This window comes from Python bivittatus, unplaced genomic scaffold (assembly GCF_059951505.1).
Source record: "Python bivittatus isolate LINGU-HERP-01145 unplaced genomic scaffold, Pbiv_v1 ctg000700_np1212, whole genome shotgun sequence".
In the NCBI taxonomy this organism is placed as follows: Eukaryota; Metazoa; Chordata; class Lepidosauria; order Squamata; family Pythonidae; genus Python; species Python bivittatus.
Window position 1 is genome coordinate 96,239,928 of NW_028277098.1, and position 25,252 is coordinate 96,265,179.

Below are 25,252 nucleotides of genomic sequence, written 5' to 3' on the forward strand. Positions count from 1 at the left end.
GTCTTCTTCTTTGGGATTTTGTGGGAGTCTCCCATCCAAGTACTAGCCAGGTCTAGCCCTGGTTAGCTATCTGAGATCAGCAGAGTCTAACTGGGCAAATGCCAGATGATCACTTTTAAAGCCCTTCATAGCTTTGGACCTAGGCACATGAAGGAGCCTCTACTCCTTGAAGAAACTGCCCACTCAGGGATATTTAGGAGATGGGGCATGCTGTCCCTGGTCCCCATTTCAAGGAATGTCAACATCAAGGATCCTGGAGAAGAGCTTCCTTGGTGATGGCCCCTCTCCTTTGGAATAGTTTACCCCAGAAATAAGGAAGGTCCCACTCCTATAAGTATTTGGAGGGCTGTGAAGATCTGGTACTTCAAGAGGACCTATGGAGATTCATTGTTCACCTGAAGAACCAGTGGTATGGAGGTGAGCGGGTGAAATTCCTGTTATTTTTGTTAGGTCTGTATGGTTTTAATCTTAATTATAAAATCATGGTTGGTAAGCTGCTCAGAATCAACAGACTGGAGTGCCATAGAAGCCTGTGTAATAAATAAGAAAACAATTAAATTATTGTCATGAGATTACTTTCAGAAATCCATGGTCAAGTAAGCAGAGTCCTGGGAAAGCTTTATTGGTCTCCAGATCACGTCACTGTGTAGGGTACAGCAAAAACTGTAAGACTTCCTTGCACACTGTGTGCTTAACTGCTTTGGCCTCTGAAAACAGAATGCAAGCGAAGCCTTCGTGCATTATTTACCAACACAATGCAGCACTGAAACTCCATACTTCATATACAGGTATAGTACCTGTATGGCAAGAGTGCTTATGAAAAAGACCCTGGAAGTGTAATTGATCACAGGCTGGGTCTGAATGGCTCAACAAATGCTGAAAAAAAAATCCAAGTGCGGTTTTAGGCTAAATCTGCAGAAACGTCATTTCCAAATCACAGGAAGCAATCACTTCATTCCATCCTAAATTGGGCAGACCTCTGATTAAGTACTATTGTCAGAATCCTCGCAAAACATTCCTGCAAAATATTAATCATGCTAGCGGTTTCTTCATTTGCTTTTTCACTTGCTTCGGTTCTGCCATTAAAGGACATTGGGGGGGGGGGCATGGAAAGTTATGTGAAGATGGAAGCAGGAATGGACCGTTAGAGGCAGATGGGTTCTTATCACAGGCACTGGAATCCTCAAAGTCGTACCAGCAGGAGAATGTGAAAAGACTAGACATCGGGGGCAAGGGGGAAAGAAGGGGAAAAGGTAAAAGCAACTTTTGGCGTGCGCGGGCTCAGTCTTAGCAATGCTTTGGATCTGTACACTTATTCTCAATAAATGAACTTTCTCTTGAATCACGAATGCTTGCCGGGAGAGTTACTGGAATTGAGAGCTGGAGGGGTCAGGTCATTACAATTATGTTCAGTTCCAAGTACAATACTTCAAGATGGTTTCAGACCAAGTGGAACAGATCCAGAGAAGGATCATAAATATGATCAGGGGAATAGAAATTTAACCCAGGAAAGAAAGACTGAAGGAACTAGATAGCTCTGAAAAGAGAAGACAGAGGGAAGATGTGGTAGCATACTTTTAACTCTTGTCAGCCTTACCAGGTAGACCAGACAGAAACACAACCAGATGAGCTAATTCTGCTGTATTATAAGGCTACATTAACAGAATCTTGCAAATCTGAAAGTATTGTCGAAGGCTTTCATGGCCGGCATACGATGGCTGGTGTGGGTCTTCCGGGCTGTGTGGCCGTGTTCTGGAAGTTTTGTTTCCTAACGTTTCGCCAGCACCTGTGACTGGCATCTTCAGAGTGCAGGAATACACTCTGCAAATACAGCCTGCAAAAGGTCAACGAACTCAGCTCAACCACCAGGACATGTGAACAGTTCACACAATGAACTTGCTAATCACCCCCAGCAGCCCCTCGTTAACAATTCAATAGAAGAAAAAACCCTGCCTAATCCCCAGGAAGATACACACCAAAACAAGCAGCCACTCAGTAACCCAAGCCCCCCATCCCCCTTCCCCCCCCCCTCAGATCTCTATAAATACCCACAAAAGGATCCCATCACCCTGGGCACAGAGAGAACTGCTCCTGTCTGTGCTCCTGCACTCTGAAGATGCCGGTCACAGGTGCTGGCGAAACCTTAGGAAACAAAACTTCCAGAACATGGCTACACAGACCGGAAGACCCACACCAGCCAAATCTGAAAGTATTTGTCCTCCCGCCCCCCCATCCCCTTTACAGCCCAAAAACTAGGGAGGGTCTCTTCTGAGCCTCTTGCCCCACCCACATTCCTGCTGTGGGCTCAGCTGCCTTTTATCTGACTGTTCCCTTGGCTGCATCTCTTTGCCCCATCTCCCAAGGTCATTCCCACATACCATTATGCCTCTTGAGGGAGGTCACACAGAAGAACAACAAGGCCTGTTAATTCAGGGTGCAGGACATCCAAAATGAAGGAAGGCAATTCCAATGAGCGTTTGGAAAATGTACTAAGACTAAAAGCAGTTTGTCAAGGGAACTAATCACCCGGGGCAGTGGTAGTCTCCCCTTCATAGGATGGGTTCAAACTGAGGCTAGACAGCTGTCAGTCAGGAATATTTTAATTTGGATTCCTGCCCAGTGCAAGGGATTGGACTTAATGCCCCCTCCTGACTCTACAATTCGATGGCTACATTCAGAAAACTGCTTAACCTGGTTACCGAATTAACTCAATGTTTGCACAAGATGCTGAACCATAAACTACTGTAGTTAGCTGCCCAAAGTCACTTGCCTGAGATAGGCAGCCTTATTAATTGAATGAATGAATGAATAAGCTAATCAAACAAACAGAATTTGCAAGATATGCTAAGCTACAAAATACCTAATCAACATTAACACTAATCAAGCTCAACAGACAGTGCTAATTCATCTGCTTACTTGATCTAGTTAGGCAGAGTGTGGGTACACTGCCTATCAACTGCATTGCTGCCGTCATCCAATTTAAACTAGAATATGACCCTGCTATATGCTCCACAACTGGAAGACTACTGATTTACAACAGTGGGGTTCAACCGGAACTCCAAATTCCTTAGCAAAATCAGTAACATCAAAAGAATCCTCAAAGCTATTGTATCTTCTGTTGTAATCATAATTGTTAAATAGCACTGAGTGTGATCCCTCCAGGCAGAAGTCCAGATCCACCCCATCCATTTCCTCCATTCTGCCACTGGAAGTTGCAAAGCAGGATGGGGACTCATTTAACTTCATTCCTGAAACACAATCCAAACTTCTCAAAAAGAGCTTGGTATACTGGTGCCGAGGCTCTCTCAACCTCAGAGACCGGGAATCACTCCAAGTTCAACACGGTCTTCAAGACAGGAAAAAAGGCTCCCAGTGCTCTCCCAGTTTGGCTGCCACCAAATCACACTGGCTTCAGGTAGAGGTGAGGTTTGTCAAACAGCAGGAGGGAGGCCTTGTGTGAATAGACAATGTTCTTGCAAGAATGCCCCCACATCCTTTGCAAGGCCTGAGGGCTCCACTATAGATATGCAGAGATCCTCGATGGCTCAACTCATATGTAAGAAACTCTCCAAGGATAGGAAGAGGCTAAAACCACCAATATCACAGACAATGGTGACTGGAACCCCCTCCCACAAGAGTAATTAATGACCGACTGGCTTGTAAAGACTATGTTATATTTAGTAAGATGTCCTCCAAAAGTACCCATCTCTAAAAAGAAATAATAACAGGTATAGGTTATAGCTATCTAGATTTCATTTTAATATAAGGGAAACCTCCAACAGTGCAACAGTCTAAATACAGAGGTTGTGGGTTCTCCATCTCTAGACGTTTTCAAGGCTGGATGGCTACTTCTAGGGGATGGTTGATTATTCTACACCAGTGTTTCTCAACCACAGCAACATTAAGCGGTGTGGACTTCAACTCCCAGAATTCCCCAACCAGCATGCTGGCTGGGGAATTCTGGGAGTTGAAGTCCACACCGCTTAATGTTACTGAGGTTGAGAAACACTGTTCTGCACAATGCAAAGGGTTGAATTAGATGGCTGTGGTCCTTTGCAACTCTACAATACTATGATTCTATGTGCTATAAACCTAAGAAATACTAGGTCCAAGAACCAGGTTTGCTAATTGGCACACACACACACAAAATCTGATATATTGTTAAAACAATGACATGACCCATCCAGTCTTTGTAAGAATACGCATTGGAAGGCAGGGGTAGGAAGAAAAAAGAACTGGCTGGAAGAGGTATACATTAATTAAATCCCAGGGAATGGTGTCAATAAATCATGGTTATGGTTCAACAGTTCTGGCAAGTGAAACATTAAAAAGCAACTGGGATTATATGTCAAGGCATGGAAAACCGTATCAGTAAAAGAAGACTTCACTCATCAAATTTAATGGCATATTGTACATTCAGTATAAATGTCAGCCTTCATGAAGAATAAGTCTTTAGGAGCAGATGAATATCTGCAGGAGCTGACGGGCCACCGGCTCTTATAACCAGAAAAGAGCTTCAGACATTTTTAAAAGATCTAAGCACAAACCCTTGGTGATATTGCTGGGATTATTAAGAGGAAGGATAAAAGATGAATGCTGTTTGATAGTCTCAACTTTATTAAGCACAGCAAAAAGAGTTATGGCAAAAGTCCTAAGAGGTGTATAGTTAAAGAGTTAAAGTTCACAGAGAAAATATGAGATTCAATGCTAACTTGTCATCCGTTCTTTATTGTGGTGGGGTATAAGTGTAATAAATAAAAATAAAAAGGAAAGGTTTGCTGGCACAACGTTTTAGAAACAGGCCTTTAATCTTAGAAAAAGAAAAATTTAAAAATATTAAAAGTACAAATTAAAAATACAAACTAAGGAGGAAAAAAAAGGGAAAAGTTTGTACTTTTAATTTTTTTTAATTTTCTTTTTTTCTTAAAGATTAAAGATTGTTTTGTTTAAAAAGAACAAAGATTATAAATAAAAATCTGATTAAGAAAAAAAGGAAACAGGCCTAATTTCATCAACGTGCAGGAATCCCAACCCAACAGGCTGGCTGTAATCCTATTACATCTTTAGAGAGGGCACCACGTTGGGGAAACCTCAACAGTTTGACATTTTGTTAAAATCTAAAGCTCAGAACACAACTCTGGTCTTAAAGAAGAGATGATATTTGCCATATGCTGTAATGCATTGGCTGAATCTAGATTGAATCACACAATATTTCAGACAGACTTGGCAAAGAAAATGCAATTTACATTATTGTTGTCCATTGATTTCAATGGGTTTCCTCTTAAGTATGACTAATTCTGAATCCCACCCCAACTTACTTTTTCTTCATCTTTTCAACAGAAGAGAACTGTTAATCAGGAACCACCAAGGAGAAAACCATACCCCCACCAAAACTGGCAGAGCAAGCTACTGTACATAAAGAGGGAGAAAACGCCACTCACCAGCACTGATGATGCTGGGTAATGAAACGTCTGCAAACGACCAAGCTCAGAGAGCACCAAGGATTCTGCTCTTATCTTTTTTCCTCTCTTTCAAGTGCAATATTATAGGATTTTCCATTTATATTTAAGGAGGAGCAATTAAGTCCCTTGAGAATTTGATTTGTTTGGTAAGTTACATTGCAGAAAAAGTGAGGGTATTTTTTTCCCCTCGGTGCCATATTTGCATCCTGCTTTTTCCATCTTCCCTCTTCCTGCTACCCCCTTCACGGCCTATTTTCCATCTAAAAATGATAGATATATTGCCAAATGAAGTTTTTGAGCAGAGGGAGATCCCACCATTAGACATTTGTCTCGGGCAACAATTTAAGTTGTCCCAAAAGGATGCTCAACTTTCAACAGCTGCATTCTCACTCCCACGGACAGCCTTTTTGTGAATTTCCTGACTAATATGTCAGAATAACTTGGCAAGTCTTGGGCACTATAGGCTGTGAGGGCTGAGATGGCATTTGCTGCCCCATCTCAAGCAGGACAAACGTTTGGCTCATTCACAGTACAGCAGGGGCAAATGATTTAGGTACAGAATTAATTGCAGAGATGTCTGTAAGAGGGCCAAGCAGTGATGGAAAGTTGGTCTTTCTTTTTAAAAATAAATGATGGCGTTTGAGCTTTTGAAAAATAGAAACCTCAAGCCTATCAGAGACCTGGTTCTCTTATCACATTGGGTAAAAGTTTAAAATCTTTAAAATATTAGTATATTTAAAATATGTGCATATTTTACCGTATGTCTATATTTTACCATTTAAAATATTTGTATATTTTATCATTTTAAAAAATGGGACATTCCTGCAACTCTAATGTTGCAGCACAGTGCCATCTTTACAGAACTGGTCTGAAAGCTGCATGGAAGGGGCTGCCCACGGATCACCCAGCCTTTGAATGCGCTACAGCAGTGTTTTTCAAATTGGACAACTTTAAGATGTGTGGACTTCATCTTCAACTTCCAGAATTCTGGAAGTTGAAGTCCACACATCTTAAAGTTGCCCAGTTTGAAACACACTGCACTACAGGAACGAAAGGTCCTTGATAAATCTCATCCAGGGCACCATTTCTCTGCTCTATTTCCTTGCACACCCCCAATACTGAGGTTATGTGATTGTGCTCCTTTTTACACTAGGTAACATGGAAAGACGAAAAAGAAAATCAACAGAGCAACACATCTATCAGCCTCTGGTTTAAAGAGAACTCTACCCCTTTGCCAATGGCTTGATCAGATGGTTAGTCAAGGAGACTTGGAAAAAAATAGCCAGGGCTGGGCTCTTGACAGCTCAGCCATCCTGTATTTTCAACATTTTTACCCAGAGGACTAAAAATGGTACAGGCTGACATTACCAGGGTCATGGGAACCTTCTGGATAGACTGCTGGAGGTCACAGGGACAACACAAGCACAGAAAGCTAGAGGAGAGTTTAACTTCAAAAGCTGGAACAAGCTGTTCTTTCTCAAGGACACCATTCCTACACCATCATCCTTCTGCAGCCTATTTTGGAGACAATCACTTAATTTTTTCTTCTTTATCTGATAGGAGCAAAACCAGGTGTCAACAACCCACATTTGGTTTTGAGTATTCTGAACAATCAGGCTTCTGTGGTAATAAGTCTGCCCTTCTTCCCCAAACTGTTGCCTTTCAGATGTCCTGAGATTGCAACTCCCAGAATTCTCAAGGAGTATGGTTGGAAATTCTCCGAGTTGTACTTCCAATACCCTGGGGGCACCAGGCTGGGAAAGATGTTAGGCTAAAAAGCAGTAGACAAAGAGAATGGCTTCAACACACAACCTGTGGTCCACCCATTTGCTTCAGCAAAAACACACCTACTGACTGGTACAGAGTTGGTCTCTTTGCACAAGGTAGCAAACCACAATGGATGTGTCCATAGAGCATGTGTGCTCGAACAAAGCACTTTATGGAGGCCTGATTTGTGCAACACGTAAAAGAACAGCCTGGCGCACTCAAACAAGTTGAGCCACAACCTATACAACATATCCAGCAGCCGCTACAAAGGCAAAGACTATCCAAATTGAGGGAAGTAATGTTCTACTCTGTTCTGCCCTGGTCACACCATTAGCAACCCCCATCTCTAAAGACTTTTTAAAATCTATGCTTGTGAGCCGGTAAACACGCACAGCTGAAAACGCTCTGCAGTTCTCCCTTCTCCAAACTTCCTTGATAGCTGAGTCACTTTAACGGTGTCAGCACCTAATTAAACAGAAGTTATTTTTGCCTAGGATCTGCCTTGTAAGAAATCGTTGGCAGATTTCCCCGGTGCTCTCAGCCATACCATTGTAGAGCCAAAGCCTTCGTGCAAGGATTCAAAGTCCTGCCAAGAAAGAACGCGACCCAGCCCTCTGAAATGCATCTGAGGAAAGTTTAGGGGAGCTCCCTGATGGACTGTGGATTATGGGGGTGGAAATTCAACATGCCTGAGGATACCACATTGCAATTCCCATCAAAGGGAAATGGTACCCGACCACAGGAGGCAGAGAGCAGGGTTGAATGTATCAGCAAGACAGGAGTTATGTCTTTGAAACAGGCTCCCTTCATCTCAACATGTGGACATTTCACAACAGAAGACCAGATCTACTTGTGATGTTTTGTTAACATAGCTTGGTATCCCCTCTTCCTCCTCAAGTGTGTTTGGACGCTAGAGGCACAAAGATCAAACCATACAAACTCAGGCAAATGCCTGTGCCTTTCTCACATTTTCAATGTTTTCTAACCATTTTTGTAGCCTTCAGCTATCTGGACTGGCTTTGTAAATCCTGCCCATTCTTGGTGCAGAAATTCATTAAAAACTGGTTACACGGCAGAGCACGCCTTTCAACACTTCTTCACACTTTTCCTTTTCTTAGACTTGCTTTTTGAAAGAACAAAGAAGAATCAAGCTCTTCTCAAAGAATTGGGGAGGGGGAGAGGGAAAACAAGAGAAGAACCAGAAGCCCCTTCTAAACTGAGGCACGGGAGCAGCTCATAGGAATTCACAGAAAAAAGATGCCTGCGTGTTTTATTTTCAGTGGCCCTGTACTTGAAATCAGGTTTTTAAAAAGAATTTAATGATGAAATTGTGCTGGAGGAGACACACACAGCCTCTGATCATCATGTTCTCCGGCCCAGAACAAGGACTCTCAGATTTCATTCCTCCTTTATTTAAATCTACCCCCTCCCTGAACACATTGGCAGCATTCAAACCACCCACACCGTGCAGCCTCATTAGATACTACGCAAACAATTCAAAGACCAGCATGACTAAGCTAACTGCAGTGCTGAATTTGAACACCCTGGGGGTCTTTCACATGCAGGATGCAAATCTTATTTTTATGCTACTTTCTCCGACATCACCTTTTTATGCCCAGAATATTCTGGCCATGTAATTCCGTGGGATAACTAGGATTCTATTGCAGCCTAGAACAGCAACTTAAAAAAATAGGGGGGGAAAGGCAGTAGACCTGAGACTTGTCTCAACGGAGTTTTGAATATACCGTATTCTTAATCTATCACCCAAAGTAATCCATCTCTCTTTCTAAAACAGCTTTGCCCAACAGGTATCCTTTAATTAAGTCAGAGGAGGCTGGAAGCTAGCCCTGAATTCTCAACACATCTAGAGCACCCCAAACTGATCTAAAATAGTTAAGAATAGTAAGCATTAGACTTGCTATTAACAAAACTACAGAAACATCTCCTGAACAATAAAGGAAGGTGCGCCTAAACTGAGCCCCAGAGCAGTCTACGGCCCCTGAAAAATTGGGGTGCTTATAATGCTTAACTTGACAGAAGAGAGAAATTATTAAATATGAGGGCTCTGCACTAAATGATTTGGAGAAAGTGCTTTGGACTTGCAAAACAGAGCACCAACGTTCACAAAAAGAGTAATCTTTTTTTGCAGATTTTTGTGTGTGAGCCAGGGGAGAGATGCATCTAGTTGCTTTAAGAGTCACCTTATGAACTGTCTCATCAAAGCAGCTGTGTGTGCTTTGTTTTTTACCCATCAAAACAGCTGTTCCCCCCCCCCCCCAGAATTGCCTGAAAAAGGTTGGGGTGTTTAATGCCAATCAGAAAGGTGCTGTCCTTGCCTAAGATCCAAATCACTTCTTCCAAATCATATTCAAAATGTGTACAGCCCTATATAAATATAGAGGGAGTAATCAAATGAACTATGCTGAAGTATGTTTAACATTAATTAACTTAAACCATATTTCATTTTGTTTAATTTAAGTGTAATTAAATGAAACAAAATGAAATATGGTTTAAGTCCTGCCGCACCCAATTCTTTCTCCTGTTCTCACCTACTTGTTCAGAACAGCTCCAAGGCATGTCACACCACCACTCAAAGGAAAAAGAAAAGTCTGCATACCAGCAATTGAGGAACTGGCAACTAAACCTGCTGGGGAAGGGCATTCCATAACCAAGGAACCAATACAGAAAAGATTGTTTACCAAATCTGGCAAGGATGTGGGGAAAAAAGCTCCTTGTCATTGCACAATTTGGGATCTAGACTTCTTTAAAGTTAGGGTTGGTACCCTTTAAACCAGTTTTTCTCAACCTCAGCAACTTGAAGATGTGTGGACTTCAGCTCAGAATTCCCACGCTGGATGGGGAATTCTAGGAGTTGAAGTCCACACATCTTCAAGTTGCTGAGGTTGAGGAGCACTGCTTTAAACCATTGCTTCCTTTCGAGCTTCCATCCCTCACTACTGCAAACAAAAACTTGACAATCTGGTGAAAAATGCAGGGCTCCCCATTTTTTCGAAGACCTCTTCCCAACAGAAAGAGTTGCAGTTAAGGAATCACATGAAGTACTCCAGATAAGCAAGGCTGATATTTTACATGCTGGTCAGGAGACAGATTCCTGGCGTGTCTATAAACCCCCCACCCACTTCTGGCGTGAAGATGCAAAATGTGCTTCCCATGGCTAATGTTGTATTATTCAGAAATACCACATAATCTTAAAACAGACAGGATAGGTTGCATTAAGGTACAAAACATGGTAACCAGAGCTGACAATGTTTTACAGTTAGTCCCCAGTTTAAGAACGAGTTCTGTTCCCAAGGTCTGTCCTTAAGTCAAATTTGTATGTATGCCAGAACAGTATTATCATATAATACCATATAAGTAGTATTGTGTAATGAACTCGAACTATTGTGTATTTAACTCGAATCATGGTGTATTTAACTCGAATTTTGCTACAGTAAGCTCCGTTCTTAACTATGGGTCATCCGCAAACCGGGTGTTCTTAATCCGGGGACTATTATTTAGAAGAAACACAGGAGCCCCAATTCACTGAGTAGGATTCCCTGTGTTCCAAAAACTGCAGGGTTTTTTCTATTGATTTTCTATTTAAATTGCTGATGGTTGGATCCATATGTCCTATTATATTCTGTGCCAAGATTCCAAGTTGGAATATACTTGATGTCTAATTCCATTAGGCCCCAAGCAGAACTGGTCACAGCTTTCCCCTATCAAATATTAAAATGAAATCCCAAAGATATAACATTCAAGAATATAGGCATGTTCAGTATTTTCCAAATTAGGGAAACTTAAAGGTGCCAAAGCCAGAGGTTAAGCAACTGCAGAACGTGGAAAATCCCTTCTCTGCTGCAATACAAATATAATCTATTCCAATTACAGGATCCCGGGATGACTTGGTAGAAAATCTGATGGCAACCTCACACCCCTTGACACAAAACCCTGTACAGTGTATGTGCTTAAGTCATACTTTTGCATTTTTAAACATGTACATAAAATAGTTTAGGTCTGTATGAAATGCTTATATGCAAAGCAGTCAAAGGTTATTCTCCATTTACAGAGTTCCCTCACAATACAGCAATCCAGACTTGTTAAATATGTGTGAAATAAATATCTCCGTTTTAGCATTTAGAATAGATGTCTATCCGAGTTACAATCTGCCCACTTGCTATCCTTCTGTCTTCCTCCAGCTAAAATGCAGGAGATAATAATTTTATAGGCAGATAAAAGTGTCCTATAAGAAACAGAAATATAATCTCCTTTTTCGGTTTGCTGTTATGATTGCTTGATTCAATTTCTCAGAGCAAAGATAACAAACTCTTTTAATATGTTGCTCTTTGGAGAACTGATTTTCCAACAGTTTGGAAAGCATAACTCCAAATTATGGCTTTACTGCACCTTTTTATAATTAGGTACTTCTATTAAAATGTCAGCGTGCCATTTAGGTTCTGAATATGTGTTCTCAAAAGGCAAAAGTGTTAAGTTCCATATACCAAAGAAATCTACTTTCACCTCTTACTTAATAAACAACTTGAGTAAATATCATATGAGCCCTACAAGTGATTAATTCTTAGTTATGCAGAGATGAGACTTTAATGTGCTTCTTCTCATTTCATGTTGAGCAAAGATATTTGCTGGTGCTCTTCTCTCCCAAAGGGGCTCACGTACAAATGCTACTCTCATCTAAGTTATTTCTCATCCTGCATCTTCATTGCCAAGAAAACTGCAGGGACTAGTCCAGCTTGTTACCAGGAGTCAATACTGACTTGAAGCCACATAACAGATAATGCATTTTAAAAAGATCAATCCCTCTTACAATTCTACAGACTATTAGTTACAAAAAGCTGTTGAATAGCCTTTTCCACCCAGCACCCCTCAAACAGGTTGGGCTTCTAATTTTCACACACACACACCCAGCATCTATAATCCATGGAAGTTGGAGTCCAAACATCTGGAGGCCACCAGGGTGGAGAAGATTGCTATTGCACATTGCCTATCCTAAAGGGTTTAGAGCAGTGTTGTCCAAACTTGGCCACTTTAAGATGAGTGGACTTCAACTCCAAGAATTCCCCAGCCAGCCATGCTGGCTGGGGAATTCTGGGAGTTGAAGTCCACTCATCTTAAAGTGGCCAAGTTTGGACAACACTGGTTTAGAGTCTACATTTAGCTGGCTTCATTTTGTCCCTACGGGGAAAGTTTATTCCCAGTTTCAGTGTAACCTCTCTTTGCTTGAAGACACTCACTTCCAGTATCCTACCATCAGCATCTTATTAATGAGATACTAATTAACCTGCACAAATCTTCTATTCAAGTCCCTGGACCTCAGCACTCAATTGCTGATCCCAGAGAATAAGAAATACTTGGCGTTTCTGCTTAGTTATTTATTTGTTGCACACAACAACAGCCAGAACAAATGGCCTACAATAACACGCAAAGTGAAATGAACAGAGATTTGTGGCCACTGGTGCATCCTACAACTTTTTTCTGGAGGACTAATGACCGTTTAAATATAGCTTTCCAAGGAAGTCCAGATTAAATATAGCCTTCCAAAGAAATCCACACTAAGCCAGTGTGATGCCAGTGCTGCTTAACCAAGAGTAGACCACTGTAGGTAATGGTTAATGGTTCTCACTTAACTACATAGTGACTAATTTTCTCAGTTTCAGACAACCACAATAGTGCTAGTGTGGTGAGAAAATACCATAATCACTTATCTTTCTGCTCATTTCTCAGGATCAGAGAGGAAGAAAAGATTATTTGAATGCTTACCTTACATCTCTGTAATTTTCCCTTTATCACAGAGCTGAGTAACTTTCTACCCCCGAGGACTGGGACTGTAGATGTGGGCTGCAGTTGGCACAGACAAGATGGAAATGGCCAGGGATACCCATATATCCTACTTGTTACAACTTGTCAGTATCGCTATTAGAATAGCAGTCTCTTCCTCAAGCTGCACAGAGGGTAGCCAACCATGGAAGCAAACCTGGGAAGCACGTCAGCTGTTCATCGATAAAGACTGCGAGCAGAGGCTGAGAATGGTGACAACAGGTAATTTGAGAGTCCTGGAGATGAACAGGGAGATGACCCAGTAGAGGATGGGAAGAATGAGCTGGCTGAAACAGATGATCTGGGTCTTCTCCATATGCAGTTTAAGGTGATGGGAATATATCCAAGAGGAAAAGCTAGCAGAACATTCTACCACAAGTCACTATGCATTTTCATAAAAGGCCCCAAAAGTCCCCCAGTGACAGCCCTGAACATTACTGTACCAGCATAGCAATTATACTGAAAACCTTGACTGTAAATCAGGACACTCAAGAAGACAATGCAAAGAGTAAATAAAATAGCATCCAGAATTGATCCCTGAAGGAACCTGTTATAAGGAGAAATTCTGAGGACAGTAATCTGCCATGTAATATTGCAAAACAAATCAAAAAACAAAAAAACAAAAAACAAAAACCCAAACTCCACCAAGATGACACAAAGGATTTGACCTAATCAAGTGTACCACCAGTGATGCCCAGGGACCATAACCTAGACCAGTGTTTTTCAACCTTGGTGACTTTAAGATGTGTGGACTTCAACTCCTAGAATTCCCCAGCCAGCATGGGAACTCTGGGAGTTGGAGCCCACACATCTTAAAGTTGCCAAGATTGAAAAACCCTGACTTAGACAGTAATACCTGATGCTCAAGGATATAAAATACTGCTATTTGGTCCCAAATGGGCAGAACTGATGCAATGGGACTTGGCTACCAAAACACCATTCAGGATTGGAGGAAGTACCAGGCTAATCACTTGGGCACAAAGAGGGATCTAAGGAGGGTTCCGTTAACAAAGGATGAAGAAGAACGTGTGTATAAGAATCTGGAAAGACTCCAGTGGTTAAAGAACAGTTCATCAGCTGGTAATACAGAACAGGAATAAATGGAAGAAGGCAAAAGGGAAGGAAGAATGAGCAGAGGATGTAATATTAAGAAGAGACTTCCATATTGTTGAACCTCTTATCTGAAATAGGGATAAATTCAAATGCAGAGGGAGTAGAAGACATAGAAAGGATAAAAGACAGCTAGTGGAAGAAAAAGAATGAATACTCATCATTTGTAATGGGAAGCTTGCACAGGATTGGTGGATTGGGCCCTGCTGGTTCCTGGGAGTGTCTCTTTAAGCCAATGTTTCTCAACTTTGGCAACTTTAAGACATGTGGACTTCAACTCCCAGAATTCCCCAGCCAGCTTATTCTGGGAGTTGAAGTCCATGTGTCTTAAAGTTGCCAAGGTTGAGAAACACTGCTCTAAACCCTCTGCTACAACCCTACTGCACTCTCCCCATCATTGCTGGAAAGAGCAGACCCAACAATGCTGCCCCAAGCCCAATTTACTCTAGAGGAAGTCCTGTCTCTTACTAGTTTACTCAGGAGAAGGCCAATGGCAATCCTCTTTCCTTCAGTAGCTTGACCTGGAGGGAAGCATACATGCTCTAAGTGTGTCCTTTCTTGAGAATGAGCCTCCCTGATTCACTAAGGATTCATGTCTTTATTAGGTATAACAAGGTCAAGGAAGAAAGGGAGCTGAAAGGCACAAGGAGAAAGAAGAACAAAGGAGAAGAAATGAATATTTATTTCTGATGAGGTTGATTTCAGCCAGCTGCTCCCTTGGCCCAGGATCTCTCACAACATACTCACAACACATACATGCATGCACACAGAGAATCATGTCCCACGGAGAGATCACCATCCTTAAAATAAAATCTCTAACCTTAGGTTGCTATATAAATCCATGATCTCCAACTAGGATTTCTATGGGAGGGGGCTTCTTTTCTTACATGGCTTCTAGCCAGCCCCAGGGAATTGCTGTGATGGGAATAAAGACAAAAGCAAAACAGAGCTACCCTTTTCCTCTTTAAGAAACCCTGCTCCTGTTTGGCTCTCCAGCTTTCCATTCTCCTGGGCTTGTCTCTTCCTGCTCTTTGGACTGACAGGTTAGCCAGTTTTTCTTTAACTCTATGAGGTATGGTGGGGAGAATTGATTGTTGGCCCAATTTAGCTTAAGGTAAAAGGTACAGTCAACTTGACTTTGGCTGACTTCATAGACAAGTCCATGCAGTCTTCCTGGCAACAATATGGAAGTGATTTTCCACTGCCTCCTTTTGGGATTTTTAAAAAAATTCCCAGTCTTCCCTACAGCCCTGGAATGTCCTGGTGATCTCACGTGTAAGTCTTAAACAGGCCTGACTCAGCTTAGCTTTCAGGGCTAGACAAGGTTACTGAATAGTTAGCCTAAGGAGGGTGGGCAAAGAGTCACTCAACTCTTAAATCTCCATTGTTTAGAAAAGCATTCCCTGAAGTGAAGGCCTTCATCCTTAAAAGAATAAGGCAGAAGGAAGAAGGTCCATTTTTCCAATATCTCTCAACTCTCTGCACTGTGAAGTTATCCAAATTTGTTGGACTATTACAACTGTGAAGATCTGGGGAACACCCCTTTTCCAAGAGGGAGGTGCATTTGTGTGCGCATGTGACTTTCCAGTTTATTTTTTCTAATCCTTCACATCACAGGGAGTACCTTCCCACAATTTTCATCCAACATGGCCCGTGACCTACATCAGCTGGGAACTGTGATCTATCTGGAAGGCAATAAATTGGGGCCAACTGGAGTTAAGTATAGAAGGTTGGTCAGGAAATGGCAAAAACTGAAGGTGAGAAGACATATGCTATACACCAAGAAGTGCCAGTTCAATATACAGTATCACCACCTAGAAAGGAACAAAGAAAAAGTTTTTTTTCCCTGCCAACTGCAGCCAACATCCTTGAACTTAAGGAGAAATAGTTCAACCAGGTAAAAGGCAGCTTTAAGTGGTCAATTTTTCCATATAAATCGAGAGCAAGCAACCTCAGAGTACACCCCCACATTATGATGGCACAATTTCCAAAAAATCAGTGGCACAGCTCCCACCATTTTGAGGTAGGAAATATATTAAAATAAAATTGTGTAAGCCTTAAAATAAGGCTTAATAAAATATCACACACACACACACCAGGAGATCCCAACTTCATTCACATGCATTATATGGCTCTGCATATACAATCCAAAGATGATAACCTCTGCTTTAAGGAATGCACCTTGTTGTTTAAACACCTTCCAATAAACACATATGACATAACACAGATAGAAGATGTGCATTATCTTCTAGCAGTCCTTTCAACAAGGTTCCTTCCATTTATTCTAGCCACCTTCTAAACCTGGTTCCTTCCATGCATTTGGGTCATCTTCTCAACTTGGTTCCTTCTGGGTATTTTAGCTGCCTTTTCAGCTTGGTTAGTTTTGGATTTGTTGACTGGAACTTCTAGATACTATGGAAGAAAATCCAATGCATTTGAAGAGAACCAAAACAGAAAGGCTGTTTGGCACATTTTGCAGGAGGCCAACACCATGCAAAATGAGAAAAATCTTTCCAAAATGTATTATTTTTGCCTCAGATCCCCTGGGAAAGAAAAGCCCTAGCAGATAACAAGCAAGGAAAAGCACATTAACAATCTTGTCCCTAAAGGGCTCTTAATTATGGAAGTGGAAGTCTAGTGCATCTGTAAGAGGCACCTGGTTGCAAAAGCCTGTCCTATAAATTTCTAACTTCAATAGGTAACAGTAAATTGTATCTGACAGAGAAGAAAAAGTCTCAACAACAAGACAAGCCTGCATGTGAAAGAGGTCAGGCAGAGGACATTCCACATTGCATCACAACTGTATTGTGGCAACTCCTTTTAAATGAAGCTTGACACAGGGAGAAGATGGTTGATTGTACTTTGATGCAAACCCCACTTGGATTTGTTCTAGCTGCTATCAGTTAAGATGGGATTGCTTTGGATCTACCAAAAAAGATCACCAAAAGAGTCTGCCTTGCTATCGTGAACTGAGAGTTGGTTGAAGAGATCTTGGATTCATTCATAGTCAGTGAACATTGAAAGAAACAAAATTGAAAATTGAAAAATGGGAGCAATAATCTTGGTAAGGCCAATGCTGGAAGGTGGTGTTGAGGGCTCTCTGGTGCTTTGCATTAGTATCCATAGCAGTGTTTCTCCACCATGGCAGCTTGAAGATGGGTGGACTTCAACTCCCAGAATTCCCCAGCCAGCTGTGCTGGCTGGGGAATTCTGGGAGTTGAAGTCCCTCCCGCCTTAAAGTTGCTAAGGTTGAGAAACACTGATCTACAGAATAAGAGGTGTCACTATACACAGTGACAACTTTACCATTTTGCGCTAAGCAAAGAAAGGTCTATATCTTACGTGTGTATATATGCATACCTTTGAGTCAGTCTTGACTCCAAGCCCCTGCAGTTTTCTTGCCAACATTTTTGGAATGGTTTGCCACTTCCTCCTTCCTGTGGATGAGAGAGTGTGACTGGTCCAGCTGGCTTCATGCTGAAGTGGGACTAGAACTCACAGTCCCCTGGTTTCCAGCCTAGTGCCCTTAACCACCACACCAAACTGGCCCTCATGCAAAACCTTCTGGAAAATGCTAGATTTTACAGCCAGATGTACATACAAGGAAAGAAGCCAAAAAATGAATTTCAAGCCACAATTCCAGTGAGAACAAAAACGAGACACACCTTTGAAAGTTATCTGCTACTAATGGCTTTAAAAGTGGGAGGCAATAAAGTATCGCTCATTAAGAGAAGCTGAATGGCAAAGCAGCATGACGAAGGCTTTAGGTAGAGGTTGGACAACTCACAGCAGATTTCTGAGAAGGAGGACAATGGAATCGATAACCAATAAACCCCAATCTCTATTATCCATTTGCACAAGTTATTCTGCTTGTCACAGGGAAGAGTCAGCAAGCAAACCCTAATCCACTACCTCTGAAAACCTTACCCAGCCACCTGCTTGCACGTTTTCAGAGATGTGCATAAGAAGCTGAATTTAACATCTGAATCCATCTGTGGTTCTTCTAATGCACAGGAGCCTTCCCTGTGTATTTGTACTAAAATATTCACGATTGTAGACCTTAAATATCTGGAGGATACTAAATTAAGGAAGCCTGCTCTAGCAATTCAGAACCACACAAGTTGTCCATACTGCTAACACCAAATACAGTACTTCCAGTTTATTTTATTTATTTATTTCATGTATTCAGGACCCTTCTTTTTTCACTCATGTATAAGCAAAAAGGAGCAAGCCAGGTTCTGACCAGAATATATGTACAACTGTTATACTAAAGTTTTTCATGCATATGATTCCCTTGTGCATAAGTCTTGTTCCTACCGCCTACCCAATGGACAAGGTTGGGTGGGGAATGGAAGAGAGAAGGGAATGAGACCTGACATTGCATACAAACGGTGGGAGGGTCTCAAGCTTTGCTCCCACCCACCCAATTTTGTACTCCAAAAACTAGAGATGGAATAGACCTCAACTTATAAAGCAAATTTTCTTCCAACAGTGCTAGAATTTTCTTAATTATTGCAGATCTGTATGAAAGGAAGATGCATTGGAGAGCAAAGGGGTGGAAAGCCACAGACAGTTACACAGTACAGTAACAACGGTAGTTTTACAAGCCGAACAAAAATCATTATATTTTTGACAAACATCAGCACCTCAATGCTACAGGCTCAACCTGAACATGACAATCAGATTTCCTAAAAAGAACTATTCTTTTTCTTCCCTGGGGGGGAAAAAAAAGGTTTCCTTTCTCTGGACACTCCTCCTACAGTATACATAAAGCATAAAACATTTATTACCAGGATTAAGACAAACCAAACCGAGCAACAAAAACAAACATCTAAGGTAAACGGTTTTTGCCTGGGCAAGTGAAGTTAGTGTATGCATTGCTTCAATAATTAGTGTGTGCAATGCTTATGCAATGCTTAAGCCCATTTTTTTTGTTTTTTTAATATTCATGACTTAGCATTTGACAAGAGTAAACACTCACACAGAGAACATCAAACAGCAACCAAAAAAGCCTGTGGTCAACTGCCCAAATATTTAAAATACTTCTTTATTACTATGTTTTTAAAAAAAACAACGGGCCAAGAAAGAACCACATTGATTTAAAACATTCATTTTCAAAATAATCCAAAATGCTCAGCAGGTTTATAGAGGCCAATCCTTGACAAGGATGCAAAGATGCTCTGCCTAATCACTAAAATTAACTCAATTTATCCACACAATACACGGAATCATAAACTAACCAAATGGGGTTGTGTCCATATAACATGCTAAATTACAAAAAAAACCCAGCCTCCTCAAAAAAAACAAAACAAAAAAACCACCCTAACCAAGGTTAACAATAACTAAGCTTAGCATACACTACAAATGCATATAGATTGTCTCAAGGTTTCCCAACCTGGCCAACTTCCAGATGTGCAGGCTTCAACTCCCAGAATTCTCAGCAAAGACCACACTGACTGAGGAATTCTGGGAGTTGAAGTCCACACATTTAGAAGTTGGCCAGGTGGGGAACCCTGTTTTAGGTCTTTATTTGATCTGGTTAAGCATGTTGTGTGAGCTTTGCCATAAGTGTGACAAGCTTAACTCTCAAATACCGGAAGGTTTCTTACCAAATAAACAATGGGTCAACCACAAGGATTATTTGCTTCAAAATTAAATATACATTCATATATCAGTCAAAGAAACAGCAAATGTCAACAGGTAATTTGCAACATCCTCAGGACTTTATATTTTCAGAAACTAAATGAGAGAGGGTCAGCATTCTTTCTGAATATATATAATATATAATCTATTTAGTGAGAAATTCAGTTTGGCTTTTCCTCTTTGAGACTAAATGAAGCTGCAGGTCACTTGGTCACAAGACATAGAGGAATTTTTTGACTTCATTTTCTCTTTTCATATTATCTAGTAAAAAAAAAAAGATAATCTGAAGAACTCAGAAGCATGTTCTATTTTGTGGCTTTGTGGCTTACCATATTAAATGATGGATTTTATCAGAGCAGTAGGGGGTATGATTCCAAAAAGCTGCTTTGGAGCATGTGGCATCAGGAAAAGACGCAGCTGTTTTAAGGAGCTGCAGTAAGATGCCATAGTCATATTCTCATGCATTTGAAGCAGCTTTTCTAAATTATCTCAGAAATACTGCACAGCCCAAGATTTTATAAAAGAGGGTACTTACCTTTAGGTAATATCTGGCTGTATTGGGGCATTAAAGGTGGGATATAAATATAATAAATAAATAAACTATGTATGGAAAAATACACTAGACATGATATACCTTCTATAACTTGGAAGGGAATGGTATGTACAAGTAGCAAACAGAGGAATAATAATAATAAAAAAAAAAAACCACCTCATATTTCAAGCCACCATGGCTGTGTTCACACCTGTCCTGGGTCAGTAATAAAACTGTGACATAATCAGCTTAGGTAGGTATTTTGTAGCTTAGTTCATTACATTTGACTTGTTTAGGGCCCCATGTATTATGCAAACCTAGGAAATGGGCTAATTCAAGAAACCAGGTTGTGTGAATGCAGCCACAGGATTCTTTGGCTTGCTCAAGACGAGCCAACTAGCTTTACAGCTTTGAAGCTTACAACAAATACCAAAAATAGCACATTTCTGAATAAACTCCTGCCCCAGACTCTATATGCACATTGAATCTTTTGTGTTTACCTTCTTCAAAGCAACTCTACCAATTTGAGGCTCATTCACAGATTCCTAGTAGAAACCATGGAACAACTTGTAAAGTCTCCTTTGAGTCAAGCTTGAAATGGTGACTTCATGAACATGTCCAGAGAGTTTTCTTGGCAACAATACAGAAATGGCTTGCTTTTGACTTCTTTCAGGAGATTTTTTTCAATTTCTCCATCTATGCTACAGATTGGTTTACAATCTCCTTTACAGATTGAGTTCCAATTTACTTTACAGGCTTTCTTCATGATCCAAGTAGATCTCACCCTGCTAAGGACTTGGGGATCAGTCAAAGCTGATCTGTCAGCTTAATCAACTTTGCCCAGCCTAAAGATCACACACATGTACACACATACACAAATCTGTGATGGTGGGGTAGAAGGAATTTGTGCTTCGAGTGGAGATGGATTCTTCTCCAACTTTTCAAAGCAAGCATCCTCATTTTTTGAGCCTGAACCTAAGGACACTATTCACATATTCCACAGCAAAAATGAAACTCTGCTAGCTGAGTTTCAGTTGCCTCACTGATCCCTATGCAAACAGAGCTCGAGATCCCCACCCAGCCCAGCTCATTTTGCACACAAACACAACCCCCTTCAGCCTTTGGCCACACTGGAATGGTGAAAATGCACCCTAGGTTAGCTTCTCTAAAGGCTTGAAGGGACACAACGAACATCTCAGCAGAACCCAACCGTGTTGAGACTTCCTCGAAGCCAAATGTCTCTGCGAGATTTGAGTGAAAACCAAGAGGAAAAAAAGGAACGGGTTAATTTGGCAAAACTTAGTTACTCTGGATTGCAAAGCAAAACCCTCAAAGAAGAAGGGAATGGGGGGTGCAAAGAGGCAGAGGCAACCAATGTATGATTCCTAAGAAATCAAGAAGCAAAGCGGCGCACCATCCCGTTGCTTCTCTCCCAACCATCTCCTAAAATGCAAACCCAAAAGATACACGCCCCCTTTAAAATGTAGGGCCTGATCACCCAGTGGTGGCTCTGGGGGGCTCACAAAAGGGCACTGGTGAGCTGGCTACAATCTCTGGGCTACGCTTTTTGCACTTCTGGTCAAGTGTATCAGGTGGAAACATCTTAATAGGTGTTCCCCAACTTTCCTGCTCATTTAGGGAGCCGGGAGAAGACCTCCCACAGCAAAACACCTCGGGGAGACTCCTCTCCTGGATCATCCTTCCAGGACAAAGCTACGCGGGTTCCCTTGGGTGGAAGACAGAGGCAACCTTTCTTGGCACGCTCCCCTCAGAGGGGGCACCCCTTCGTGCTGCAGCCCGAAAGTTTGCTCAGCCTAAAGCCAGCGGTCCCTCGAGCGCCGCACGCCGACGTGATCTCCAGCTCATCCGCCTGCCTCGGACTACGGCACCTTGCCCCAACCGGCTTCCGCTGGGAGGGTGGGCACCGCAGTCAGCCCATCCTAAAGAGGGGGGGGGGGAGGCTGTAGTCCGGTGCACTTGGCAGGGGGGAAGCTGCAGAAGGCGGGTGTGCGGCAAGGACTCTCACGTGCCCCAGTGCCCATTCCTAGTGGCTGGCTGGAAAGCAAGGTGGGGGGGGTCCCCAATCCTGAAGAAAGAGCAAGGAGGGGTGAGTCCCCCCCGGCAGGGCGGCTTGACAAGGAAGTGGAAGAGGAATTCGCTGGCACACGATCAAGAGCAGGCGGGATCGGCTCTTCCCCCATATTCGAAGGAGACCCGGGACGCGGGAGACCCTCACCTTTGCCTTTGCACTTCCAGAGGCAACCCTCCTCCTCCTCCTGCTCCTCCTCCTCCGGCAGGGGCGCCCTGGGTGGGGCTCAGCAGCCCCGGAGGAGCGATGCCCGTCTTGGGGGCGCCCACCAACACCCCTGCCAGGGCGGCCGGGGTGACGGCGGCGGCGGCGGCGGGCACCGGGCAGAGCGGGCTGCCCAGCAGCAGCTGGGGCAGCAGGGCAGCGGCCGCGCCCAGCCCGCGGGAAGGGTCCAGCTCAGCCGCGGGGGGCAGCAGGAACCCCGGCGGGGGCCCGTGCGCGGCCAGCACCAGGCGCGGCGCGGGGTCCGCGTGGCCCGCCGCCGCCGCCGCCGCCGCCGCCGCCCCGCTCTCCTCCTCCGGCCGCGGCGGGGGCGGCGGCGGCTCCCCCGGGGCCGGCGAGGCGGGCCGCGCGGGCTGCCCCTGCGGCGGCGGAGGCTTGCCGGGCGCCAGGCACGGCGGCCGCCCGTCCAGGGAGATGTTGTTGAGGAAGAAGAGCGCGGCCTGCCTGCGCCGCGCGTCGCCGCCCCGCTTGCGCGCCCCGGCCGCCGGCAGCCCCGGCGCTGCCTCCGGGGGCTCCTCTCGGGGCGGCCGGCCGGCGGGGGAGCCGCACGCAGCCGCAGCCATTCTCCGCAGCCGCGGCCGCCTCGCCCGCAGCCGCCACTGCTGCCACTCGCAGCGGCGGGGCAGCCGTCGGCCCGCCGGCCGCCCGCCCCCAGCTCGGGCGGGTGGGGCGGACGCACGCTTCCCCCTCCGCCGCTCGCCCGGCTAGGGGCGGCGGAGGCGCGCCTGGCCGGCCATTGGGCGCGGCGCGGCGCTATGTAAATGTGGGCGCCCTGCGCCGCCTCTCATTGGTGCGCCGCCGGTCCCATTGTCACCGCCGCTCCGTCCGCTCCCCGCCTCCTCTCCCCACCCCGCCACCCGGGGCCTTTTCTTTCCTTCTTCCTTTCTGTTTACGCATCTTCACGGGGTCCTAAAGGCCGCCGGGTGCGAAGGCCAGGCAAGCAAAGGAAGCCGCGTTTTCTCAAACTTGGTGGCGGCCGGCATAGCGGCCTAGAGTCACGTGTGGGAGATGGGCGGCTATATAAGTCGAGTAAATAAATAAATAAATAGGAAGGAAGATATAGCCAAATAGAACAATAAATGGGCGACAGGAGAATTAAGAATATTCTCCCTTGCAACATAACCAGGCTTCTTTGCAGACCATATAAACCAGTGTTTCTCAAACTGGCAACTTTAACAGGTGTGGACTTCAACTCCCAGAATTCCCCAGCCAACCATGGCTGGCTGGGGCATTCTGGGAGTTGAAGTCCACACCTGTTAAAGTTGCAGAGTTTGAGAAACACTGGTTTAGAGAGTTGTGTGAGTGAGTTTGTGTGCGTGTCTTGACTTCTGGAGACCGCAGGGACTAGTCCCTGCTGTTTTCTTGGCAAGATTTCCGGAAGTCTTTTGCCCTTGCCTTCAAAGAGAATACCTGACTGAAGACAGAATATTATTTTTAGGGCTGCACAAATTAGGACATTTGCTTGAGATATGGAACATTATACATACATACATACATACATACATACATACATACATACATATAAAAGAGATACAGAAAACTCCGATTGCAACCATCTCGTGGTCGTTTGGGTTTTTGGAGCCTACCTCAGTAACCCTAAACCTGAATGTATGATGCAGTCCGACTCATATTGGGGACGGAGCCCCCAAAAGTTGCAGGAGGAGTCCACACCCTCAGTCAACACCTTGAGGGCTGCAGCAGGGGTGCAGATTTGTACCCCGTACAGCCCCAGCCTGTACTTTTTTATGTGGAAGCACATCTCATAAATATCAGTGGAACTGAAGGTGGCATTGAAGGGTCATCTAGGTTGTCCTCCTGACGGTGCAAAAACACGGTGAGCCGCACAATTTGTTAAGCTTGGATAGGGTTAACCTTGGCTGGCTTTGTTTAGCATGCGATGGGCGTCCAGGTCATTGGATTAGTTTTGAATTCAGAGTTGAGTGAATGAAGAACATTTGGTGACCTGCCTAAGCATGTTGGGAAGTCTTCAGAGGAGACCAGAGAGATGCAGTGCTCCCTCAAACTATTCCCCTGCAAAGAATACACACAGCACAACTTTTGTAGACCAAAACACTCATCCAGATTGCTGCAGCTCTGATAGAGCAACCCGATTGATTTTATGATTTAGCAAGGGTAGTCTTATGAACTTCCCCAGCTATGTGGCAATGCAGATCTGACCTGGATTGATCTCAAAGCTAAGTAGGGTTGGGTCTGTCAAGTCCTTGGATGGGAGACTGTTAAGAAATCCCAGAGCTGTAAAGTAGAGAAGGAAGATAGAACAACCTCCTAGAAGGAGGAAATAAAATAGCAAACGACTTTGGTGTTATTGCCAAATTAATGATATACTATTCAGCTCTATGCTATGGAGTTTTTTTTATATAGTTTTATTGATATTTATTCCCACAACAGTTGTAGAACTGATTTTACCTTGGTTAATTTCTAACCCTAACCCTAAATCAGTGTTGTCCAAACTTGGCCACTTTAAGATGAGTGGACTTCATGCTGGCTGGGGAATTCTGGGAGTTGAAGTCCACTCATCTTAAAGTGGCCAAGTTTGGACAACACTGCCCTAAATAATACTTAGTACTTGGA

At 43.5% G+C, this 25,252-nt stretch overlaps 1 protein-coding gene across 2 annotated transcripts in view; it reads right to left on the bottom strand.

Annotated features, from left to right (window-relative positions):
* CABLES2 (Cdk5 and Abl enzyme substrate 2) overlaps positions 1 to 23,344 on the bottom strand; it is a 49,499-nt gene extending 26,155 nt beyond the window's left edge. Inside the window, exon 1 of one of the 2 annotated variants that reach the window (XM_088154558.1) lies at positions 22,586 to 23,344. In XM_088154558.1, the coding sequence (XP_088010684.1) occupies positions 22,586 to 23,223 (638 nt within the window). In that variant the 5' untranslated portion in view covers positions 23,224 to 23,344. The remainder of the gene's footprint in view (positions 1 to 22,585) is intronic. The other variant, XM_088154559.1, reaches the window with a different exon arrangement.
* Positions 23,345 to 25,252: the final 1,908 nt, after the last annotated feature.